The 22849-nt window shown below is 41.3% G+C and overlaps 3 protein-coding genes across 3 annotated transcripts; 2 read left to right on the top strand and 1 right to left on the bottom strand.

Annotated features, from left to right (window-relative positions):
• Nucleotides 1–820: 820 nt before the first annotated feature.
• Nucleotides 821–3321, top strand: LOC108124592 (probable ATP-dependent RNA helicase DHX35). Its single transcript, XM_043213277.2, has 5 exons — nucleotides 821–1042; nucleotides 1098–1189; nucleotides 1252–1345; nucleotides 1405–3128; nucleotides 3187–3321. The coding sequence occupies exons 1-4, from the start codon at nucleotides 914–916 to the stop codon at nucleotides 3124–3126; spliced, it is 2037 nt and encodes a 678-aa protein (XP_043069212.1). The 5' UTR covers nucleotides 821–913; the 3' UTR covers nucleotides 3127–3128; nucleotides 3187–3321.
• LOC108124594 (short-chain dehydrogenase/reductase family 16C member 6) lies at nucleotides 3160–6256 on the bottom strand. The gene is made up of 4 exons (XM_017240346.3): nucleotides 5812–6256; nucleotides 4179–4296; nucleotides 3435–4035; nucleotides 3160–3373 (listed from the first exon to the last, which is right to left on the bottom strand). The coding sequence occupies exons 1-4, from the start codon at nucleotides 5965–5967 to the stop codon at nucleotides 3271–3273; spliced, it is 978 nt and encodes a 325-aa protein (XP_017095835.2). The 5' UTR covers nucleotides 5968–6256; the 3' UTR covers nucleotides 3160–3270.
• An 11168-nt stretch (nucleotides 6257–17424) lies between these two features.
• On the top strand, nucleotides 17425–22502 carry slf (C-type lectin domain-containing protein slf). The gene is made up of 3 exons (XM_017240328.3): nucleotides 17425–17533; nucleotides 19360–19492; nucleotides 21504–22502. Exons 2-3 carry the CDS (start codon nucleotides 19360–19362, stop codon nucleotides 22064–22066), a joined length of 696 nt encoding a protein of 231 aa, XP_017095817.1. The 5' UTR covers nucleotides 17425–17533; the 3' UTR covers nucleotides 22067–22502.
• The last annotated feature ends 347 nt before the right edge of the window (nucleotides 22503–22849 follow it).

The following is a 22849-nucleotide window of genomic DNA, read 5'->3' as shown; positions in this document are numbered from 1 at the left end:
GGCCTTGGCATGAAGTTCGGCGTTGGCCTTTAATTAGCTTTTCTCGGATTACTCATACGCCTGGAGGTCTGGGGCAAAAATATAAGGACGAAAAACTATAGGAGGGTTTCAGCACTAGGCAATGGGCTATTGTTTCAGCACTGGCATGCGGATGTGGTTGGTCAAACGTGCATGTCTGGCACGTGTTCGGGTTAAAGTTAAAGCGAGCGGTCCTAATGTCAGGGTCAATGCAGAGTACCGTGCATGTAGGGCCACCAATTTGTTGAATTCTCCCCCCATTATTTGAGGAATATGCATATACATATATTACACACTGGCGTTGCATAAATCAAAATACAAAAGAGGAGAAACAAAAGTTGGGTTTACAGTGTTTGTTTTGTCGTTCGAGAGATACAATATTTATTCAAAAGCAATTGGCCAGGCGCTTCTGTCGGCGACAGCTGCACCCTCTTGGGACACTTTTGACACTCGCACGTGGCGGTCAAAATGCCATACCATGTATGAATATGACAAGATAAATATATTAAAAGAATATATTTAATGCACGGAATACAGGCGACCTTGCCTCAGCAATTAGAGTTAATTTTCATTTGGATAAAGAAGGTCATTCTAAAGTATCTGTAGTCATACGTTTGGGTTACACGTGTAAAAGCAAGCCAGATGCAAATTTTTGTGCATTTTTTGGGAATCTGGGAATCTGACTAAATCAGAGTTTGAAAATGAAATGTAACGTATAAAATTTGAAATCTTTTAATCTGGTCACATAGGAAAATTCGAAAAAGGCAAAGTGTCGCCACCTGTCGGAACGATAACGATAACTTTGAAATGGCTAAATTTAGGAGCTACCATGGCATCACTATAGCCGGTTTCTTAATTGTAAACAAGTTTATAGATTTTCTTAAATAATCAAGAAATGGCTACATTTAAACCAAAATTCTTGAAGCCAGATACAGACGATGCCATTGAAGACAGCAGGACCAGCGAGCAGCAAGAATCTGCCTTTGTTTTCAATGCTAACCACAATCTGGGCCTAACTGAACAGGTAAGACTCCAATTTTAATTGTTTTTACTTAATTAATAAACTATTTATTACCTAGCGGGAACGTTTGCCTATACGAAAATACCGGGACCAAATTCTGTACTGCTTGGAGAATTACCAAGTGGTTATATTGGTGGGCGAAACAGGCAGGTAGGATTGGAATGCATAAACCAATAACCATGTTTTCATATCATATTTTACATTTTTTTCAGCGGAAAGAGCACTCAAGTTCCTCAGTACCTGTACGAATATGGATGGCATTCCAAAGGTTTCATTGGCATCACCGAACCCCGCCGAGTTTCCACCGTAATTACAATTTCACAACTTTCAAGATAGTATCCATTTTCAAAATTACAATTTTACAGATAACTCTGGCTAATCGCGTAGCTCAGGAACGAGGAGAACTAGTCGGCGATTCGGTCGGCTATGTGGTGCGTTTCCAGGAGAGGATGACCCCTGAGACTAAAATCAAGTTCATGACAGAGGGAATCCTTTTGCGTGAACTTCTGGGTGACCCTTTGCTTACCCAGTACGGAGTTATCATTGTGGACGAGGCCCACGAGCGAAACATGCTCACCGACATGGTTCTGGGATTGCTTAAGAAGATTTTAAAGAAACGAAGCAGCCTAAAGATCATCATATCCTCGGCCACCATTGACGCAAGTTTCTTCAGCGAGTTCTTCAGCTGGCCGGGTTCTGGAGAGGTTAGTGTGAAACTGACCATCGAAGGACGCATGCATGCAGTGAGCAATTTCTACCTCAACGAACCATGCGCTGATTACGTGAAGGAGACGGTGGAAACAGTTTGGAAACTACACCAGAAAGAGCCACCTGGCGATATTCTAGCCTTCTTAACCGGCCAGGAGGAAGTGCTGGAGGCATTGGATCTGCTGCGAGAATATGTTCATAGTTCAGGGGTGGAGAACCTTAAAGTACTACCCATGTACGGCAGCATGTCGAGCACCGATCAGCTGGCGGTATTTTTTACTCCCCCAAAGGGCGTGCGAAAGGTAGTTCTGGCCACAAATATTGCCGAGACTTCCATCACTATACCGGGCATCGTTTACGTGATAGACTGTGGGTTCGTCAAGGTCAAGTGGTACAATCCCAGAACTTCCAGCGACAGTCTGGTGGTTGTGCCCGTAAGCAAGGCGTCTGCAGTTCAAAGAGCGGGACGAGCGGGTCGTGTAAGGCCCGGAAAAGTATACCACTTGTACACCAAGGCAGACTACGATTCCCTGGTTCCGAGGCAGCCTCCCGAAATGCGCAGGAGCGAAATGAGTGGAGCGGTGCTCCAATTGAAAGCTCTGGGCATTCGCAACATCTTGCGCTTCGATTTTCCCTCCCCGCCGCCGGCTCAGAATCTGCTCTCTGCTTTGGAAACTCTCTTCGCTTTAGACGCCATCGATGAGCAGGGAAATCTAACCAAGCCAGTGGGATACCTCCTTGCTGAACTTCCCTTTGGTGCTATGCTCTCGAAGATGCTGTATGTTTCTGGACAGATGGGGTGCTCAGAGGAGATCATAACTATTATAGCTATGCTTCAAGTGCAAAATGTGTTCTCGCGACCAGTTTCTGCGGCAGCCCAACAGAGTGGAAGGATCGCTCACCGGCATTTCGAGGTGGCGGAGGGTGATTTCATCACACTCTTAAATATCTACACCGCCTTCGTGGAGGAGGGCAGGACGAAGGAGTTCTGCGGCCAGTATTACCTCATCTATCGAAATCTAAAGCGCGCATACGAGTTAAGGGAGCAACTGATTACATTGGTCAGCAAAAAGTATGGCATACCGATCTTCTCCTGCAAAGGGGATGTGCAAATTATATGCAAATGCATAACCGCCGGCTTCTTCACTCAAGTGGCTTATCTGCATCATTCCGGAGTTTACAGGCAGATAAGCAGCGGAACCGAGCTGGCCATCCACCCAGACTCTACCCTATATACTTTGCCCCAAGCACAGTACGTGGTCTATGGAGAGCTGCTCCAGACCACCAAGTTGTTCATGAATCGTGTTACTGTCATCCAGAGGGAATGGTTGACAGAGTTGGCACCACATTACTACCAACAAACAACGGTGCTGGAATAAGAGTGAGTTGAAATAAATTATAAAATTTATCAGTAATTTGAACGTTTTTTATTAATTTAGTTTAATTCTATGTATAATCGCCTCTTTTAAAACAACTTAAACTAAAGGACTTCCTCTTTCGAATTTCAAATCTTTTCTTGAAAATCAACCAGATGCCACGCGTCCTCGTCCTTGGAACATCATCATGGATTCTGGACCGCGAATGACACGATACATCAGCTCCCAACACATCTTGGCGGGCAACAGGCTACAGAAAAAAATATACTTTAAGGAAAACCAAATACCCATGCCTAGAAGAAAACACTCACCATTTCAGGGGCGTGAGCATTCGGATGGAGTTGGGAAGGACGCACCACACTTCGTTGCAACGGACTGCGTTTTCGATACGATCCGCCACATATTGCGGCTCGAGCATGGGCTGCATGCGGGGCTTAACCCCCGAAAACATGCCCGTATTAATGTAGTACGGGCAGATCAGACTCATGTGGACCTGGTCATAGCCATGGGCCTTTAGATCCGTCAGAAGACTCTCGTGGAAACCGATGCATGCGTATTTGGTGGCCGCGTAATCACTGCAACCATAGGTTCCCAACATTCCGGTGACAGAACCCACGGTGACAATGTGGCCACGATTATGGCGCATCATGTGAGGAAGGAAGGCCTTAACGGTCCAGTAGTGCGAGATGATATTGATGTTGTAGGTGTTCTGGATGACACGATCATGCAGTTCCCAGAAGGGTTTGCAACAAACGATTCCAGCATTGTTAATGAGTATGTCCACGGGTCCTACTTCCTCGGTCACCTGACTGGCTCGCTGGTAGACCTGTTCCCGATCCGAGATATCCACCACATAGCCCTTGCAATCGTGGAAACCATGTTTGGCCAACAAATCCACCGTTGTCTTGATGGCTGCACGGAAAATTTAGTCAAACATTGTTCGCTTCAGCTAATCAAATTGTAAATGTAACAGCTTTCACTAGCTACCGGGTTTCTTGACCCGCTACCCACTGAAGCGGTGACCAGGCAATTAGCACCCTGGTGTGAAGACTCACCTTCTTGATTGATATCCCAGATGACAATGCGGGCCTGAAGTCGAGCAAAGTTGAGAGCTATAAGGCGGCCAACACCGCCACCCCCGCCTGTGATAAGCACCACCTGACCAGAGATATCCTGAATTAAAAAAAATATTAAGAATATAATTAAGTCATTAATATTGCCAACTAGTTAAGTAATTAGTATTGTTCATAGGTTTAAACTTTAAAGTAAAGTCAAGTTCGTCATAACTTTTGTTTTAAATTAAATTTAACTATTTACAAATGGAAATTTATTGCTAAAAGTTGCTTTTATATTTTTGTTTTTAACAATTTTGCAATGTTTTTGTCTCATTTGCATTTTTTCCGTCATCAACCGTCGGACACAAACGTATTATATTTATGTATTCCCATTTAGCATACGAAAAGGTGCGACGGATGTTGGATGATGGAGCATTAAATGTGACGCCAACAACTTGCATAAATTACAGCTTTTAGTTTTTGGCAAACGTTTGCAACATGTACTTGAACTAAAATAGGGGAACTGTGTTGCAAACATCTTGCTAGGAACACTGACCAAGTTTAGTATACCCTATAACCTGGCATGGCGCTTTTCCAAAAGATAACTCTTGCTTTCCATTGGATAGGCAGGTCACATTTTCTTTTCCTTTTGCTTTTCGGTTGGATTGCAAATTGTATATATTTTTCGCGATGTTTTGGTGCTCATTTCGCAATCAAATGCAACAACAAAAGTATGTAAGGAAAAGGCATTGTGAAGTACCAGGTGGTAGTTTCAGATGGATGCGGAAAAACTTGTTGTCATACTAAGCTTGGTTGTGCTGCTGCTTATTGGACTGTCAAGTCACGAAGTCGTATATTTTTTGGAGAAGCGCCTTAACTTAAGCTTGACAAACATTTATCTTAAAACAAAAAAATAGCTTAAGTTCAATGTCACCCTTGGTCTTCGGGTAATTGAAACCAAAGGTCTACAGACTAATATTTGCACAAATATTTCAAGTGGTCGAGTCGGTAGCTTGGCGGGTACTCAAAACCCTATCAGAGGTGACGTCTTGGGATTCGAAATCCCAAAAAAAGTCAATTGGTAAATAGACAGTGGTTCATTCATAAGTAATCAGCAAAGCGTGTGAACAAAATTGTTTGCCATCGAAGCGTATCAAAACAAAGGTGGATATTTGTTTCAAAGAGGTATTTATGGAGCTAAAACAAAGCTTAGTTAGTCTTCATAGGAAAACCAAGTTAATAAACTTCTACCGTATTAGGAAGATAAAGGAAAGAGTATTATAAATTCGTATATTTTTAGGCATATATGATTTGTTTTTATTACCAGAAAACTGCGCGTGGCTCATTAAAGTTTGTGAAATTGCCAAAAACTGACGGCCAGCCGAATGGAAAAACAAGAGAAATGGCTTTGAGGTAGCTCTATGGAACTTTGATTGATTTCAAGTGGCGAACTTGAGGTTTTTTCTGCAAACCAATATTTTTTTAATTCCTTTTTGTTTAGTGGGTGTTTTTTTAAGGCTTTTTTTTTATATGTAGCTAACGCAATCAACTGCCGACCAGGGTCAATAGAGGAAACGAAAGTCTATCAAATTACGATTAAATTATGCACTCACGACATTTTCGGGGCTGTTACCTTTAACTTTCTAAAACGCTGGGGCAATAGGGTATAATATAGTGACTCCAGTATGTAAAACACAGATTTTATGGTGAATATAATCAAGTCGAGGAAAAACTGATAGAAAGCTTTGACCGGATGATCCATGTGTAATAGACCAGGTGGGGCCGTCATTATGATGGCTTTTTAGAGTCTTTAAAAAACCTTCAAAAGTGTTTCTATATTTTGGAACACACGTGCGGGGGAGTTTTGACGGAATAGTGATTGGTTATGCTTTGCGCATGCGCGACTGGAATTGTCAGATTAAGGCCCGGGGAATGCACAATCTGATCACTTTTATGGAGGCTCAGTCGTGCATGATAATGAGATCCCGTACAAATGCAAAATGAAAATTTGCATGAATTTCTCTACCCCTCCTAGCCTCCTAGTCACGTCACGTATATATATTAAACGAACTTTATCCACGTCCGCATAGGCTGAAGTCACAATTACGACTGAAAGCCGTCTGGCAAAATCTTGAAGCTTGGGGCCAAGACTGGCACTATTTCTATTTTGTTGCCTTTTTCCATTATTCCCCTGGCTGCCCAATTCAGAGATTCACAGTCACAGCTGCGATGGCGGTGATAGAAGAAATGGTCAGCAACGTAAACAAACCAACACTTTCTTAATTTGGCTTTTGCTCTTTCCTAGCCTAGACCTGTTTTTTTTTTGGCTCATTGTATTGTTTGAGATTCGGTTGTTTACGCTCCTATTGTGGCGTTGAATTAGATGCATAGTTAGTTTTAAAGCAAGTCACTTTATCTTTTTTTTTATAAATTTGCATATACTGAAGATTCATGTATGGCTTGACCAAGTATTTTTTGAATACTTTTCAAATGAAACCGAAAACAAGAACCAGGCAAAGAAACGATCTCCTTCAATTAAAAATTATAAACTTTCATTAGCCCATTAGTTTAAATTACGCGCGCCCATATTCGATAACAGTTAAGTGTGACCAGCAGGAATTGGACAGTAATCGAGTGTTTTGAAAGTGCTGAAAGGAAATATATTACAAGAGAAAGTAGCTTCCCTTGTCGGGTTTCTCTGAGTGGAGAAAAGAGTAGTAAGAATGGAATTATTTTGTCGATTTAAAAAAAAAAACCAAAAAGGAACTTTTGTTTGAAAAATAATTTAAATTCGATTCGAGGACTACATCCCATTACATAGATCGATACGGATTCCAATCAATGGAGGCGATGTCACGCGGCAAATCGTCACGCGGCCAAGAAAACTACCGATATTTCAGCCAGGTGAACAGAAACAGGCAGGTAGTCGAGCGGCCCACCACCGAGAACCGGCGACGGTGGTGCGAGCAATCCGACGGATACACAACACAACTCACAGATACACACCAACACCAACACCAAAGCCAACGATTCGGATGCGAGTGCCGGCTTCTGCCTCTTTTATTCGTCGCAGCTTTGGTTGGCTCGGTTCGGTTTGATTCGATTCCTGCATTTCGGAGGTGGAGGTGGAAATGGAAATGGAAGTGGAAGTGGCGGCAGTCTCTGTGCCTGTGAATGAAATGGGCATGTGGATGTAGATGTGGGCCGCCGTACCGCCGGCGCGCTCTGGTGCTGCTACACTTTATTGGTCGGCAAGCGTTCGCCCAGTGCCTGAAAGCGGAACGTTTAAAATTTTGTGTTGGTCGAATGACACAAACCGGTCACCAGGCGCACAGAGCCTGGAAGATGGTGTTTGCCCTCATATAGTTGGATGGCAGCTCTTATTGGCTGCCGTCACGCCGTCACAGCTGCTGCCGCTGCTGGCACAGACACACACATAGCCAGATTATGGACACACCGATTCACCGATTCGGCAGGGCATTGTTTTTAAACGATAGCGGCCTGGCCGGCGTTAGCTGTTTACTGGTGCGACAGGCGCAGACCAACCGAAGTGCTTTAAACCGGGATAAGAACCATTACTGGCCAGGCCGGCACTCACTGGTTCCCGGTACCAGGCCAAACGCAAACGCCAATAAAGCAATCAAGCAAACCCACTAAAGTACAAATAAACAAGCCGAAACCAAGAACCAGCCAAAGAAACGATCTCTCCTTCAATTCTGCACCAAAAAACCTGCACTTTAAAGCCGAAAACGGGTTTTCATTCCCTGCCCCGCCGAAAAGGGTTAAGGGAAACCCAATTATGTATGTGGGTGGAGTTCGAATTTCATGTGGCATTGGCCATTGTTTGGTCACTGCATTCGATGATAGGTCCCAGGCCTATTGGCAATCACATTTGTAATTGGCTTCTTGTCCGATTGAGGTTTCTCCCTGCATCTCCTTTGGCTGCGCCCATCCGCCCCCATCCTTTAAAGCACGATTTTATCGCACGACTCAACAGGTGGTGTTTGCTCCCCAAATGGGGGGGGGGCGATGTTAGAAAAAAAGTGGCTAAAAGAAAGGCTGCCAGCCGTTAATAATTCTCACTCTGAAGCGACGACACACACGCTCGCATCTCGTTGGCTGCTACTTTTTTCCGCCTCAAATTTGTGCAATACGATTTGTTGTATCGCGCGTCATTTAACAGGCGACCAGAAAAAGCAGCCGGGTGGGTTACGGAAATATTGTAGTCGCACGACCTCATCTAAAAGTGTACACAGAAGTGTGTATGTCGCAGTACATATATATATATATATAGGAAAGTATACCCAGATAATGCATATATATTCATATATATAAATATACAAGTTTACCAGTGCTGGGAAAGTACGAAGACGGAGCTAAGGGTTTGTGTCTTGAATAAATATATTTTCCTAGTGTTGGGAAGCGGGGGGTTTTTTATTAAATTAATTTTTTAAAATCTTGATTTTTGTGGCATAATCTTTGCAAAGTTCAAAAAATGTTCTCTCCACGGGTGTGTTTCTGCAACAAAAGCAGATTATTGCCTTTTTCGTGGGCCAGGTAGCAACACTGAAATATGACGATAAAATGGGGACACATTTTAAACTACATCGGGAGTATCCTTTCTAAAACCAGGAGAGGGCGGGATTGGTAACAGTCATTAATTTATTACTATTTATAATAAGTTAGGTAAGCTACTATATATAATAAAGTTCGTATCTATAAAACATAAAGTTTCAAGGTTTTTCTAATTTATCTTGAACGATATTGGTATTATAATCATTTTTCAAAACACCTCCCATTTTTAACACATTCCCGCCTATTTTAAAATTTCATAAATTTTAAACTTTATGTTTGATCAAGAGGCTAGAGAGGCCACGCTTATTTACAACTGCAAATATTGAACGCATCTCCAATTTAATTAAACAAAACTTATAAATTGAAGCGTAGACCTAACCATATTTATTGAATGTGTTAAGGTCAGGCGGCGCAGATGATAAATGGATCCATTAGCTTTGTTTTGGAATTTTTCAAATAGTCAAGCATATTGATGCATATATGGATATCTCAACAAAGTCTCTTGGGCACGTGCGAGCAGGTGATCTTCCACAGAAATGCGTATCGAATCCCATATGGTTTCCAAATTAATCTTTTGCTAATGTTAATAGAAATACTCCAATAAATATAGTGCTTAAAAATAGCCTCAAATATATAGCAGTCCTAACCGAATGAATACTTAAGATATTGCATTGGTTTTCTATAAATATTTATTTATTATATATTATACATTTTTTCAAAACAGACAGCAAAAAATCGACACTTCAAAAATTCAAAGTGTGGAATTAATTTGATTTAAATGAGATTAATACTGTGGCTTTGCATTGCCTTTGCATGCGATTACATATATTTTCGGGTTCGGTATTATAAATATTAATGAATTATCGCATGCGATATGCTTGATTCACTTTTGTGAAGTGTTTGAAACACAATCCGTCCGCTAATGTTGGTCTTGGGTTCCTAACCAGTTCTGAATTTTTACACGAGACCGAAATAAAAAAAAGTTAAATATGTTAAGCCATGTATAAATAATGAAAAATGTCAGTCATAATGTGGTCAAAAGGTGCAATGAACTGAGCCAATAGAATATAGTCAGTTGTTATTGTTTTTTGTAGAAAAATATTCTGAATTTGATATTTTTGTGATGTTTTGTGATTGATTGAGACATTAAGCATATATTTTTTTCGAAGAATTCGGGATTTGTTTTTGTTTCAAATTAATGTGTGTGTATTTTTTTAATTAGCCCCCAGCTGTGATTAATTATGGGAATTGGTAAAGAATTTTAAGTTTTTTAACAAATATTATAAATTCTCATGAATGATTCATATTTCCTCACATATTAGTAATCTTCAGGCAATGTATCATCTTAAAAATGTTTCAAGTGCTATTTAAATATTTATTGATACATTTTCCGTATTATACCATCCACTTGATGAGCTATTTGACTTCTGATTATGACTGGCTGGCTTGCTGGCTGGCTTTTTGGGTTCGCAGCGGAACCAGTCACATGCGGCTTAATGGTTCTGTCACGTACCAGACCCGCCGAATATCTTCTTCGGCAGATTCACAACGTCATCAAGTGGCAATACATTCACTTTTTCGCATCCGCGTTATCGCCGGCCAAAAAACAAAAATAATAATAAAAATAAAAGCAACAACAGTAGCGAAGAGCAACAAAGTCGCCGAGACTCAAGAAGTGCTCTTCATGGTACTGGTTACTCGGATCTGGTACCTCGTATCTCTCGTACTGGGTACGCAAATGTTGTTGTCGCTCGGCTCAAGGTTGAGGCAAACTGGTATCATCATCTCATCCACATCCACATCCACGTCCACATGATTGTTGGCTGCTTTTTTGTTTTCTCAGTTTTCAGGCAGAGCCGCTAAACTGATGCTAGATTGTGTCTCAATGTGGTCTCCGCTTGGCACGAGTCTTGGTGGATTAATTAATATCCATGTCCATTTAATCGCCATAGATGTGTTCTTGAGCCCTCGCAAAAAATTTAACTTAAAACTAGAAGCCTTTCGCTTGTCACATAAATTTGCCTTTGCCCTTGAACTGATGCCAAAAAAAAAAAACAAAATTATAAAATGGAATAATACAAAATCGGACAGATCAAAAGCCACACGGTGAATTCTGTGGCGTAAACATGGCCTGCGTAAATGATTGTAAACAATAAAAATATTGTTAATGAGTTGGCGGTATGCACTTAGCACTTCTTGAACGTTTTACATTTTTTTGTATATTTCAAACTGGCTCGTTACTCGGTCTCCCATCGGTGTTTATGATTTATGAACAATTTCTAAAGTGCACTTGTTTGACCGCAGACTAACAACAAGTTGGACAGGTTGTTGTTAATTTTTGCCTCTTCGTTGTTTTTTTTTTTTGTTTTTCAAAATGTAATAACAATTTGACTTGACTTGGCACGCATCTCAAAAGTCCAAGCAGAGAGCTGGGGGGGCTGGGGATTGGCGCTGGAACTGCGTTGGCAGACATGTGACAAGATCTAAAAAACGGTTGCGATCCTCTGCGGTTGTGGCTGCCACCGCCGATGTTGCTTCTAATTCTGCTGACAGATGAGGTCGCCCCCAACGCAGTTGAGGCTAGTGTGTGTTGATGACTAAAGAAATAATAAAAAAAAACTAGCCAACCCTGAAACTCTTAGGCGAAATGCAGCCAAAAGCACAGCAGCAGCTACATTGGCAACATGAGCCATAAAATAGCCGGCGACCCATGAACTTTACACAACGCAAGTAGGCTTTTTTGGGTTTGTTGTGGCGGCAACAAATTGCTTGCACCAAACATAGTCCAACTAGTTGAAAAAGATTAGACTCATCTACTTCGTGATTGCAGTTTTGGGCGGTCAGTTAAGGTTAAAACAGGGCAGACAGTCAATTAAAAAAATGATTTAGGTTTGAAATTATATAGGCCTTACAATTATTAGGAAATAAATCCCAAGCCTAATCAACATAGACCGTTGTTGGTAACAAAGAATAAATAACAATCTAAGCTAAGCCCTTGAATTACTATAAAAGAATTCAAAACAAAGCACGAATACTTCAAACTTAATCAAAAAATCTGATTAAACGGCACAAAAAAATCTATTTAAAACCTAAAGAGCCAATTTGGGCGTCAGTAAATGGCTTAGAAAACCCAACAATAGAATCGTTAAATTGATGAAACATTTGGGAATATAATCATGTGATTGGTAAACTAGTTTACCGTTTCAAAGTGATTCGATAAAAGAATCAGATCATGTCGTAGTTTAGCACACAATAGCCACGCAGACCATATCTAATTTTCAGACGCGAGAGAAAGAAAAGTTCGCGTTCGTTGCCCAAGTCTTTTGTTTGGCGGCCATCAGTTCTCATCTTTATTTTCAGCGGCCAAGCTGCGGAAAAGCGTCTGACTAAGCGCTTCTGATTTATGACTACTACAATATGCGCTGGCAGTGTTCGGAACATATGTTCAATTGATTTCATAAGCATGACACCCCGGCTGGCGAACAAAAATTAACTTTTGCCTTATAAATATGCAACTTCCTCCACGACTACCAACTGCTAAACTGTTAACGGACGTACCGCCAGCCGGTCGGTGGGTCGGTCGGATGGATAGATGGATGGATGATGATGATGTAAAAATTACAACAAAAAAAATATGAAGAAAAACCAAATGTAAAACACACACACAATTTATGCAAAGCTAAGCTATTGCATATATTCACCGGGGGCCTGGGATGCGATGAGATGGGGTGGCTGGAAATTCTATGGAATCAGACATCCGCATCTGCCCCCGACTGTCTGGCCGAGCTTGAAAGCTAGCTGCACAATTCCGCACACACCCTCTTTTCAGCGTTTATATAATTTGTCAGATTTATGGCGTTGATTAGACAAATGGCGATTCTAAACGAACCATCGCAAGAGACTCCCTCTTATGCAATTAGCCCGCTGGTTGTTGTTTATGTTGCATTGTCTTTGGTGCAGTCGTATTTAATATTGCTGCACACTGTAAAAATTGCTTAAAACACTATTTAATTGGAGATTTCAAGGATCTATACATCTTTTTGATGGTTTGAAAAGATTTGTTAATTGAAGGTTAAACATTTCAGTTATTTCCTAAGCTTTTTAAGAAATAGCAATGGCATTTGTTTAAATTTCAATGATCTATGTCTTAAAATGATTATAAATTGTGTATTTAAGCTTTAAACTCTTGTCAATTAAGTGTGTTAAATCGATTTTTAATTAATTTAATAAAGCAATAAGACAAATAATCTTTGCAAAAATTATCAACCTTATACTTGTATTATTGGTATTAGTTTTTTATTGGAAAAGTTATAACTTTATTAGATTATTAAGAAAGAAAATGGGTGGTAAACATTATACAATTTTCTTTTATATGTTTATAAGTTGTCGAAATTTATTAAAGACTTCATTAATGACTTTTATTAAAGAATCAGCTTCAATTTTAGTACCTATAAAGCCCTTTTTTCTCTGTGCATATGTGGGCGGTTGGGCAAAGACCCGGTGGATGGGGGCTGGGTCGGGGACTCATTCATAAGCAGCTTGGCATCTCGGATACGAAGATTCTTGGCTGTGTGCGCGAAATGTGTGTCAAAGTTTGCTGTACTGTGAATTTTCGCAATCATCTCTTTGGCCGCTGTTGTTTCTTTACGTTTTCGTATCGTATCGTTTCGTTTGTTTGCAGTTGTTTAAGGTTTTGTTATTTTTTTTTTTTTGTTTTTTTCGCATATGGAAAATTTTTGTCACGTTTTCCGTGACGAATTTAAAATGCGCCCGGCACTTAATTCTTTTGTGTCACAACGAACAGACCGTTTTTCGTCTTCACATTTTACACAGATGCGCTAAATTGCAGACATCAATCATTTTGATATTTTTTTATGATTCGCTCGTTGCGTAATCCGCTGGATAGACTTTTCAGCCCCCAACACCAGCGGTGGGTAGTGATGCTATGGATATCGGCATGGGTTCTTCTTCTCGACTTCACACTTAGCGCCTGAATAAAAGGTTTCACTCGCCGCCGTCGATGGTTGATGCTGCGATGTTCGAGCAGTTGGCCCGAGCCGCGCAAGGTCTTGATTAATTTGTTGCCAATCACTTTTTGTGGTGGTGCGACAAAAGCCAAACAACACTCGCACTCGGTGTCGGACTCGGACTCCGATTTGGACAAACAGCCAACGCAAACACACAAACACATCCCAGACAGAGCATTTAAATTTCAACTAATGTGTAAATGAACAGGCGACGGCCTCTTGGGGTCAAATTTGGCAACATTTCTCATCTGCCGATCGGGCAAAACCATTTAAAAATTATAGTATTTTTTTTTCTCAATAATTTTTGTTTTCTTGGCCGTAAAACAAGTTGCAATTACGCCTGGCAACCTTCACGCATTCCCCAGATGAGTTGAGCCGTGCTTTTGACCCATTCAATGTTAATGATAGAAATTCTATACGGCCAATCAATGCTGGCCAAAAAAATTAAACCGCAGGAAAACTCGAAGTGAGCCATAGTTCAATTCAACTTCGTCTTGAATCCAATCAAATCCCATAATTCGAGCTAAGGTCAGCCGCAGGCCATTCTTTGTATCTGTATCTGTTGTTTAAATAGATTGATTATTTTTGTTGCTATTTGAGATGGCTGTGCCATTGTTGTTCCAGCGATTTGCATCTTGATTGTGTGAGCTGTTTGTCTATTTTTTTATACAATTTTTTTCTTTATTTTTTTGCTTGAAACGCATCGCATTGAAGCGGAAGCTGCTATGAATCTGCTTCAGATTCAAAATCTTAAAATCTGCTCGAGCTGTCGACGGGTGCTTCCGTGCTCAGGGCGATCTGATCTTGTTTTAAATCAGCCTTTTCACTGTTTTATATTTCACTGACGGCGTTTTGGGTTTTTATTTTGATTTGGCTGAACATCTTATGATTTGTTTTTTATTTATCGATGGCTTTGATTATGGAAATGCGGCAGGCAACATCTGCGCAGAGCGCGAGTGGCCACTCGCCTGCCCATTGTAGTTGCAAAAGGTTTTATGTTTCAGCTCACCCACCGAAGGCCGAACATCGCATAAAACTGTCAATCAGCTTCGACGGGCCGGGGCTCACGCTGCGTATTAGTAATCTGGGTAAACAACGCCCAAGTTGGTCAGAATCATCTTCTCGGGCCGATGATTAAGACAATTTTAGCCAGAACTGTAGCTTAAGGTCGCTGGCTCTATTTTCCACGTCCGGCGGTTTTTGAACCCTTCAAGGTCGTTTCAGTGGCTGGAAGATTCGCAGGAAGTGCAGGTCGTTGGAGAATAAACCCGAAATCAAAACCCGATTCAAGGGCAATAATGTGCAACAACATCCAGTTCCAGTTGCAAAAACATCAACAAAACGGATGCGGCAGAAAAACAACTGCGGATGTTGCAAGTACAGAGAAGCGTTAAGAACAAGAAAGACATGTCTTTAAAATTCTCAGCAAAGAAGTGTTAATTACACACAAATAAAACAATTTATTCCACTATATTTCTTAATATTTTATCATTTCTTAGATAGTAACAAGGATTTAAAGCAAATCTTTTCCTGTTTTTGCTTTTAATTTATTTCACCAATTAAGTCATTTAATGAGCTCCTAAAACAAACACAACCCAGCAATAACTTTCAAGCTTACATTTTAGTAAAAACTTGAACTGTCAACTTTTAAAAATTAAGCTTTTAATTCTATTTAATTATTTTTCTAACTTATAACAGTCCCATAAAGGTATTATATTAATTGGCTTTAAGTCACATGACATTTAAATTATTTTCTTGAGTAACAAAGGTATTTCATTCGATCGTGTGACTAAGAAAAAACCGACCTGTTTTCGAGTTTCACCGAAAAACGCCTGCGGCTCAGCCACTTCCTTAACTTTTACATCCTTGATCTGTGGCGTCAGCCTTCGTGCAAGTCGGTAACCAAAAGTTTCCCAATCAGATAGGTATTTGTAGTTTTTTTTTTTGCAACTTGAACTTAACACTCGCCAGCTAAATATGTAATTAATTTGATGTTAGTGTTAATCTGTTGGGCCAACACAATTCACGGCTCTTCGGGTCCAAACCTTTTGCACATGGCGCCCCAAGGCAAGTGACTGCGGCTCTATTAATATGGCTAATTAAAATATGCAAAAGGGGAATCGCGCCGGGGGAAGACCCATGGGGCGAGACAGAAGCTGGGATTGGGATTGAAATTGGAGCTTGGCCACGCCTTTGTGCTGCGGCATCGGCATCGGCATTCGGATCCGCTTTCAAAATTAGTTCGCTATTAAACACCGACCGGCCACTAAATGGCAAACAAAAAAGTGCCACCCAAACAACGCGCCAAACAAAAAAATCATCTTCATGGTCAATTAGCAGTCAACGACAGAAATATGACAGAAATAAAAGTAACAAAATGACAAAAAATGTTACAAAAAAGATAAAATGAAACTAACATCGAGTTAAGAGAGCTGTGAGGTTAAACATTTGAGTTATCCAAGTGTCACGGGTTCACTTCCAGTCCAAATGTCAAGTTGATGACGACAATTAAACTGGATTAGCGACTTGAACTTGCCCCGCTAATGACGCATTGCGAGAGATTTTCTTGCCTTTTTGTATTATTTTTGGGATTCACAATCACTGGCACAGACACACACGCACACAATCGCACAAAAATCACACTAAATAAATTACATAATCAAGAGATCAATTTGCATATATTTATAAGCGAAAATAAAAAGCAAGCATAAAACTTTTTAAGAACAATCTCCCAGACCCCAGATCCGGCTGGCACCGCCAAGCACCCCACATCAAAGTCGGGGTGCGGGTGCGATGAGCTATGGATCGATCCCACACGATCCCCAATCGATTTAGTCGATCGATTCGATCCTTTCCCCCGCCAGTTCATTCACATGGCAATTAAAAACAGAAACTGAAACAGAAGAGTTGGTGTTGTAAAAATGACAGAAGACGAAACCCATCGAACCGCTTTTGGCAATTCAACGCGTGCGTGGGGCTGAGCGCGGAAGCCGCAAAAGAAGCCAAATCATCGGCTCTTTAATGGCATTTCGAAAGGCTTTTCAAGATCAAGGCCTACGATGAAGAAAACAAAACAACAAAAACAAATAAACGAAATACCAAAAAAAAAAAACAACACAAACACTCGAACAAAATTGATATATGAAGCATGGCGGAGATGGATGCCAGCGAGGCGATCCAAAGTGTTTGCATAAATACATTTCGAAATATCACAAAATCTTGCAGCTCGAGTTTCTAGTGCCTGGCACTCGACCAACAACTACTTAATGGATCTGTGGCTATAAAAATTATCAAACTACAGTTTTAGCCCGAACAATAGACCGCTCGAGAAGTTGCTTTAAATAAAAAGTAAATAAATAAAAAAATAAAAAACACGTTAAAAAAAAGAACGAGGCTCACATAAATATTTATAGACAAAAGTTGTCGTTGTCTAAAGATGTTCTGAGCAACTCATCTTGGCTAAGATAGTTGTTTCTGTTGTTGTTTGTATCTTTTGCTGGCAAAGCTTCGCTGCAGCCTCTGTTGCTGCCGCCGTCGACGCCGGCAGTGGCAGTCGACGTCGCAGCTTTTCAAAGCTGCACGAGAAGTTGTTGCTGGGCGGCCAGCACGGCTTCGACTATAAAACAGTTTGCGGCTGCCAATTGACTTTTGTTTTCGTTTGCGTCTGGTCTCGTCTGGTTGTCTGCTTGGACAATTCGGCGACTACAGTCTAAAAACCGTGCTGTGCAGTGTGTTTCCAAAAAGCAAGCAAAGGTAAGCAGCAGAAAAGCCGCGTCCAAGGATATACAGTGCTATACTATATACGAGCATATACGAGCTGATAAACCGACACCGTATGTGTGGACAATCGAAGGACTACAAGTGAAATCTCATATTGTGCAAGAAAATAAAAAATAATTATTTACAAAAAAATCTAGTGCTGTGAGCAACGGAAGTTTATCCTTTAGATCGAAATCTATAACTTCTAAAAATAATCAAAAAGAAACTTGCAAGACCAGAATCCAGAAGAGAACACCAAACGAGTTCGTTGCTTAAGTCATTCGATTCGACGAAAAAAGTTCGTCGCCTAAGTCTTTTGTTCGAATTTACATAAAACACCAAGAATTTCCATTTAGAGCTTAAATATTTCAAAACTTTCAAAATATTCCCACCACCAAAAAACAGTTTGCGCAAGCTGCACACAAATTTTTCCGTCACCCAGCAAAAAAAAAAAAAAAAAAATGTAAAAAAAAAACTTAAGAGCCATAAAAAGAAACAGGCGATAATGCATAAAGCCCACTTGGCATGTAATTTGCCCACTGGCACTAAAGGGCACTGAGCTCTCTGTAAAACCATAATTAAATGCATCATCAGCTCGTCCACTGATTGATTAACATGCATGAAACAAGAAACGGACAAAGCGTTGATGGACAAATTACAAAACGCAACAAAAATCACAAAAACAAACAAAACAAAGTAACCAAAAAAACAAAAAAAAAACAGATATTGAAATGCATATTTCCCAATGAAGGCAAGACAGGCAGGCGTTGCGTTGCGTTGCGTTTGAACTCTTCACTCTTCGGAAATGTCGCTGTCGAAAATGAAATCAATAATTATAAGCAACCAACACGCTCTGAAGACCACTTTTCACAATATATTGTTTCCGAAATTAGGCACCGGACCGATTGAATTCGATTCGAACGCTGATAACCGGCATCATTAATGATTTATAGTTGCCAAATCAGCGCGCAGCAGGCGATCAAATAAATACTGGCGATAAATATCACAGACACGCAATCGCCGCCGAATCGAATCCAATTAATATGCAACAGTTTCAAGCAGCATAAGAAGGAAGGAAACTGGGTGTTTTTGGCGATTTAAATGCTGCCAATGACTGGCTGACTAGCTGACTGGCATACGTGGAAGGTTCTAGCCAAGAGACACGCAACGGTTGAAAAGCAACGGCGATAAAAAGTCAATAAAACCAGTTAAGGTCAGACCCGCTAGCGCTTGTGTAATCAACATGTTTGCTGTGATGCAGATGCTAAATGAATTTTTATTTATGAATAATGTGATGTGCTGAAGCCAATGCTAAAAACTGATGCTGTAGCTGCTGTAGCTGATCCACTGGCCGATGCTGTTGCCTGCTACATGCTGATCACGTTGCCACGCCACAATGAAAATAAAAATGAAAATAATAAAGTTTCAAGTGTCGTCGTTTGGTAGTCACTGTGGCACTGTGTCAGTGGCCGCCGGGGGCAACCGGTTGCGCATCCTTGACATAAAAAGCGATCTCGATCTTCGGATCGCCAGCGAGTTGGAAATTTATACGAAATTGCGTATACGCAATGGCTTAAGGTGGCGAACAAAAGGGCGCGGCGTCTCTTTATCGCCCGATAATCGTGTACAAATTTATGTTAATGACAACGTGTTAACAATTTGCATATCTGTAGCTCGGCTCGTATTTGTATCTGTAATTGTCTGCATATCTTGGACATGCCAAATCGGGCAATCCACTGCAGGCAGGCCTACACACATCGATAGCTTTGTCTTGTCTTTATAAATATTTTTAATAAATATTTTTCATTTTTCTTTTCCAGATGAAAGTCACCCTCGCGTTAGCGACTTTCTGCGTGGTGGCAGCCTGCGCCAATGCGGCCAGAACCACCACAACCACAGCGACCAAGCCGGGTCGCTTCCTCTCACTGCCCGTGCCCGCCAAGTGCGCCAGCCGTAAGTACAAATTATATATGTTCATTCCCCCCGATTTCAATCATCCATGCGCATAATGGCGAAAAGTAAAAGTGACAAACGCGCCAAGAATTTTAAGCGGCTGGTGCGAACACTTTGATTGCCAAGTTTGCACTTGAAATTGTTTGGCAATGCGACGTGTGGGTGTAACCACAACAACGGGCGGGTGGTTTACCATACCTGAAGGTCGCTGACGTGAGCATCGTGTTTTAATAGTGGCTTATAGTTGGTATTCACTTTCTTTGCCCGCCTTTATTTGGGAGTGTTTTTAATTGAAAAATTCCAATCCAAATATATTACAGACTTATTTTTTACATTAGTTGTTCTAGATTTTTCTCTCTCTGCATACAAACTTAAAAATGTCCACTTAAAGGGGTTAACTCGTAAATAGTTTCGACTGAAGTGGGTTTTCCTCATTTATTCTACTGGTGATTGCTGGTGCAAGTCATCGCCTGAGATTGCAAACATTGCATCAGGGCCCAGAGTTCGGTCCAAAACGGGTGAAGCGTCTGAACAATAGCATCATCGCTGCATATCCGGTACACTAATGAACACTTTGCAGTTATTGCTAATTAGACAAACCCTAACTCACACTCACCAGCAACACACTCACAAATACTGGTATAAAATGGGGGAAAAAAATAAAAAACACGGGCCGCTAAGCATGCAACTTAATTTTCGGGGCGTCACCAAGTTGCATATCCAGTTTTAGGAGCCGTTTTGGTGGCTGAGATTTAGATCTTTCATCTCTAAGAAATTTCCAGTTATACAAGCGCAACTTTTTTAGGTCTTCGAATAGTTAAATCACCTGATTAACTATTCAGACTTAATTACCTTTTGTAGACAACTCTCCCAGGCGTGCAGTCACTCAGTCAGTCAGTCAGTAAGTTGCTCGATAATTAAAATTCGAAAACGTTTCCAGTTCGGGTTTTCTAAGTCACTGTGAAAGATGCCAATCGCAAAACGAGGAATGGGACGCGGCTCCTCCGATCATTATGCAAGTCCATATAGATTGTTAGGAAAGTACGCGATCAAGATGGGCTTTGGTCCGAGCTCATATATATATATATTTTGTTATTGCCTTGACCTGCAGACAAAGGGCCAGAAATGTGAGGAAATTGCAAGCGACAGCCAGCAAAGTAAATAATAATGTGCAAACAATGGCAAATAAGGCCATTATGTTGGACTTAAGCTGATTTGACGCGATGCCTGGGGGGGGGGATGGAGCGACTCGAGGGACGGCCTGCCAGTTGCAAAAGTGTCTTAAAGCGCGGCTAATGACGCGTGCCAGCTGTGGCAACAAGTCTCTTTTTTTCTCCTTGTATTTTGTATTTATTTTGGTCTTTTTGGGGCGTGCCCGAGGGGCGGACATATCGCACATAGCGAAGACTACCAGCTAATCAAATGGAAGCTGGCTGCCAGCTTCAGCGCGCTCAAGTGAAACAAGTTCGAGGATGGAGCTGCCAGGCGGGGGTTCCCATTGTTGCTCCGCGGACAAATAAAACCTTTTCACGCCACGACAGACATACCGACGGACAAAAGGAAAGCTACAGCAGGACAGGAGGAGCTCGGTGGATCGGTGGGGCAGAAAATAAACAGTGAAAAAAAGAAGCATGCTGCATAAATCGCGAGGCGCGGTTGCGTAACCCGCCACCGCCACCGGGGGAAGTTGTGTAAGGCCCGGGGCAAAGTTTTTATTTTTCTTGACTGCTGGCTTTCGGTTTCGTTGGCATTTGCCTTTTGTTTTTGTTTTTGCCCACCCCAATGATGGGGCAGGCTCCAAGACATTGCACTGCCACTGGAACAGAGACGAAATCGAAGATGAGACTGCAGTCGAGGGCAAACCGGTCTCCGGGGACCACACCCACACAGTCCAAAATGCATTAGGTTATTTAAACAGTTTCCTACTTACTTACCCTCTTAGATACATATTATTTTTCTTAGCGCAAGTTTAACATACTCATTAATTATTTTTTAAATCTTTTCTATTCAGGTCCCAAGGAGTTCTCCTACCGCGGCAAAAACATGTTCCTAACCACCCACGTGCCCGCCCTGGCCAACAAGAAGGTCGACTGGCTCGATGGCCGTAACCTGTGCCGCGAATACTGCATGGACCTGGTCGCCTTGGAGACCCAAGAGAAGAACAACCTGATCTTCCGTGTTATCCAGCAGAACGATGTGCCCTACATCTGGACCGCCGGTCGCATCTGCGATTTCGCCGGCTGCGAGAACCGTCCTGATCTGGAGCCCAAGAACGTCTACGGATGGTTCTGGTCCGCAACCCGCGAGAAGATCCAGGCCACCAACCGCATTCCTCAGGGATGGGGCTACAACCCCTGGTCCCAGACCGGACACAAGAAGCGCCCACAGCCCGACAACGCTGAATACGACATCAACCAGACCAAGGAGCAGTGCCTGTCCGTCCTGAACAACGTGTACAACGATGGCATCGCCTGGCACGACGTTGCCTGCTACCACGAGAAGCCCGTCATCTGCGAGGACAACGAGGAGCTGCTGCGCTACGTGGCGGCCACGAATCCCGGAATCCGTCTATAAGCGGCTCGCGGGGCGTTCGCTGTTTGCCTAATTTTAAAGCTACTTATTATAATATTCCTTAAACGAGTTTTTGTATAATTTTTGTTTGTATGTGTACGACGAAAACGGAAGAAAGCAAGACAAATAGACTTTAGAATTTACAAATCCCCGATCTTACCTTATCACCTACAATACTGATCACTGATACTGTCATCACACTCCACACCCCAGCACCCAGTCACACCTTCTCTATGTATATCTTGAAACTGCCAATTTTACGCGTAGAATTTCATTCCGTTGTAATCAATTGAGTCGTTTCCCGACAACAACTTGAATATTTATAAGCAATCTTCAATTGCAACTAATTCGGAGAATCTCTTTAGTATTTTGTTTGAGACACTCACGTTTTTCCCACAAAGAGATTGAATAAAATTTTTATAAAGATACCATAAAATAATTGATTTTTTTAAGGTGGTTTTAAATTAAAATTGAGATGATTTTCAATAAAGTCTGAATCTGGGGATATATTTTTAAAACACACTAATATAGGTTTCTCTACAAGTCACGGAAAGGGCAACAAATTTGCAATATTTGCATATAATTGAACAATTTTATATGCAAATTTAAGGCACAAGGTTGACAATATTCAAAATTATCTTATTATTAAGTATTTAAATAAAATAATTAAATAATTATGTGGGATTCCCAAACGAACCGTTTGCGTGTGAGTAACTAAATAATGTTACTTCTTCGGTGCTAGTTGTGAGGTTTTGCCAATTTTTACAAAATAGTTCGTCTGAAACT

The sequence above is a fragment of the Drosophila bipectinata genome, chromosome 2L (assembly GCF_030179905.1).
Source record: "Drosophila bipectinata strain 14024-0381.07 chromosome 2L, DbipHiC1v2, whole genome shotgun sequence".
In the NCBI taxonomy this organism is placed as follows: domain Eukaryota; kingdom Metazoa; phylum Arthropoda; class Insecta; order Diptera; family Drosophilidae; genus Drosophila; species Drosophila bipectinata.
Note: the sequence above shows the minus strand (reverse complement) of the source record. Positions and strands in the feature narration are given on the sequence as shown.

What these genes read in the sequence shown, in the direction of transcription:
- LOC108124594 (XM_017240346.3), bottom strand. Translation starts at nt 5,967, where the DNA reads ATGACGGCCCCACCTGGTCTATTACACATGGATCATCCGGTCAAAGCT. An exon ending in AGCGTTTTAGAAAGTTAAAG is followed by an intron (nt 4,297 to 5,811) that starts GTAACAGCCCCG and finishes TTTTTAATTCAG; the next exon opens with GATATCTCTGGTCAGGTGGT. An exon ending in CTGGGATATCAATCAAGAAG is followed by an intron (nt 4,036 to 4,178) that starts GTGAGTCTTCAC and finishes TTTTCCGTGCAG; the next exon opens with CCATCAAGACAACGGTGGAT.
- slf (XM_017240328.3), top strand. Translation starts at nt 19,360, where the DNA reads ATGAAAGTCACCCTCGCGTTAGCGACTTTCTGCGTGGTGGCAGCCTGC. An exon ending in GCCCGCCAAGTGCGCCAGCC is followed by an intron (nt 19,493 to 21,503) that starts GTAAGTACAAAT and finishes TTTTCTATTCAG; the next exon opens with GTCCCAAGGAGTTCTCCTAC.
- LOC108124592 (XM_043213277.2), top strand. Translation starts at nt 914, where the DNA reads ATGGCTACATTTAAACCAAAATTCTTGAAGCCAGATACAGACGATGCC. An exon ending in ATCTGGGCCTAACTGAACAG is followed by an intron (nt 1,043 to 1,097) that starts GTAAGACTCCAA and finishes TTTATTACCTAG; the next exon opens with CGGGAACGTTTGCCTATACG. An exon ending in TTGGTGGGCGAAACAGGCAG is followed by an intron (nt 1,190 to 1,251) that starts GTAGGATTGGAA and finishes CATTTTTTTCAG; the next exon opens with CGGAAAGAGCACTCAAGTTC.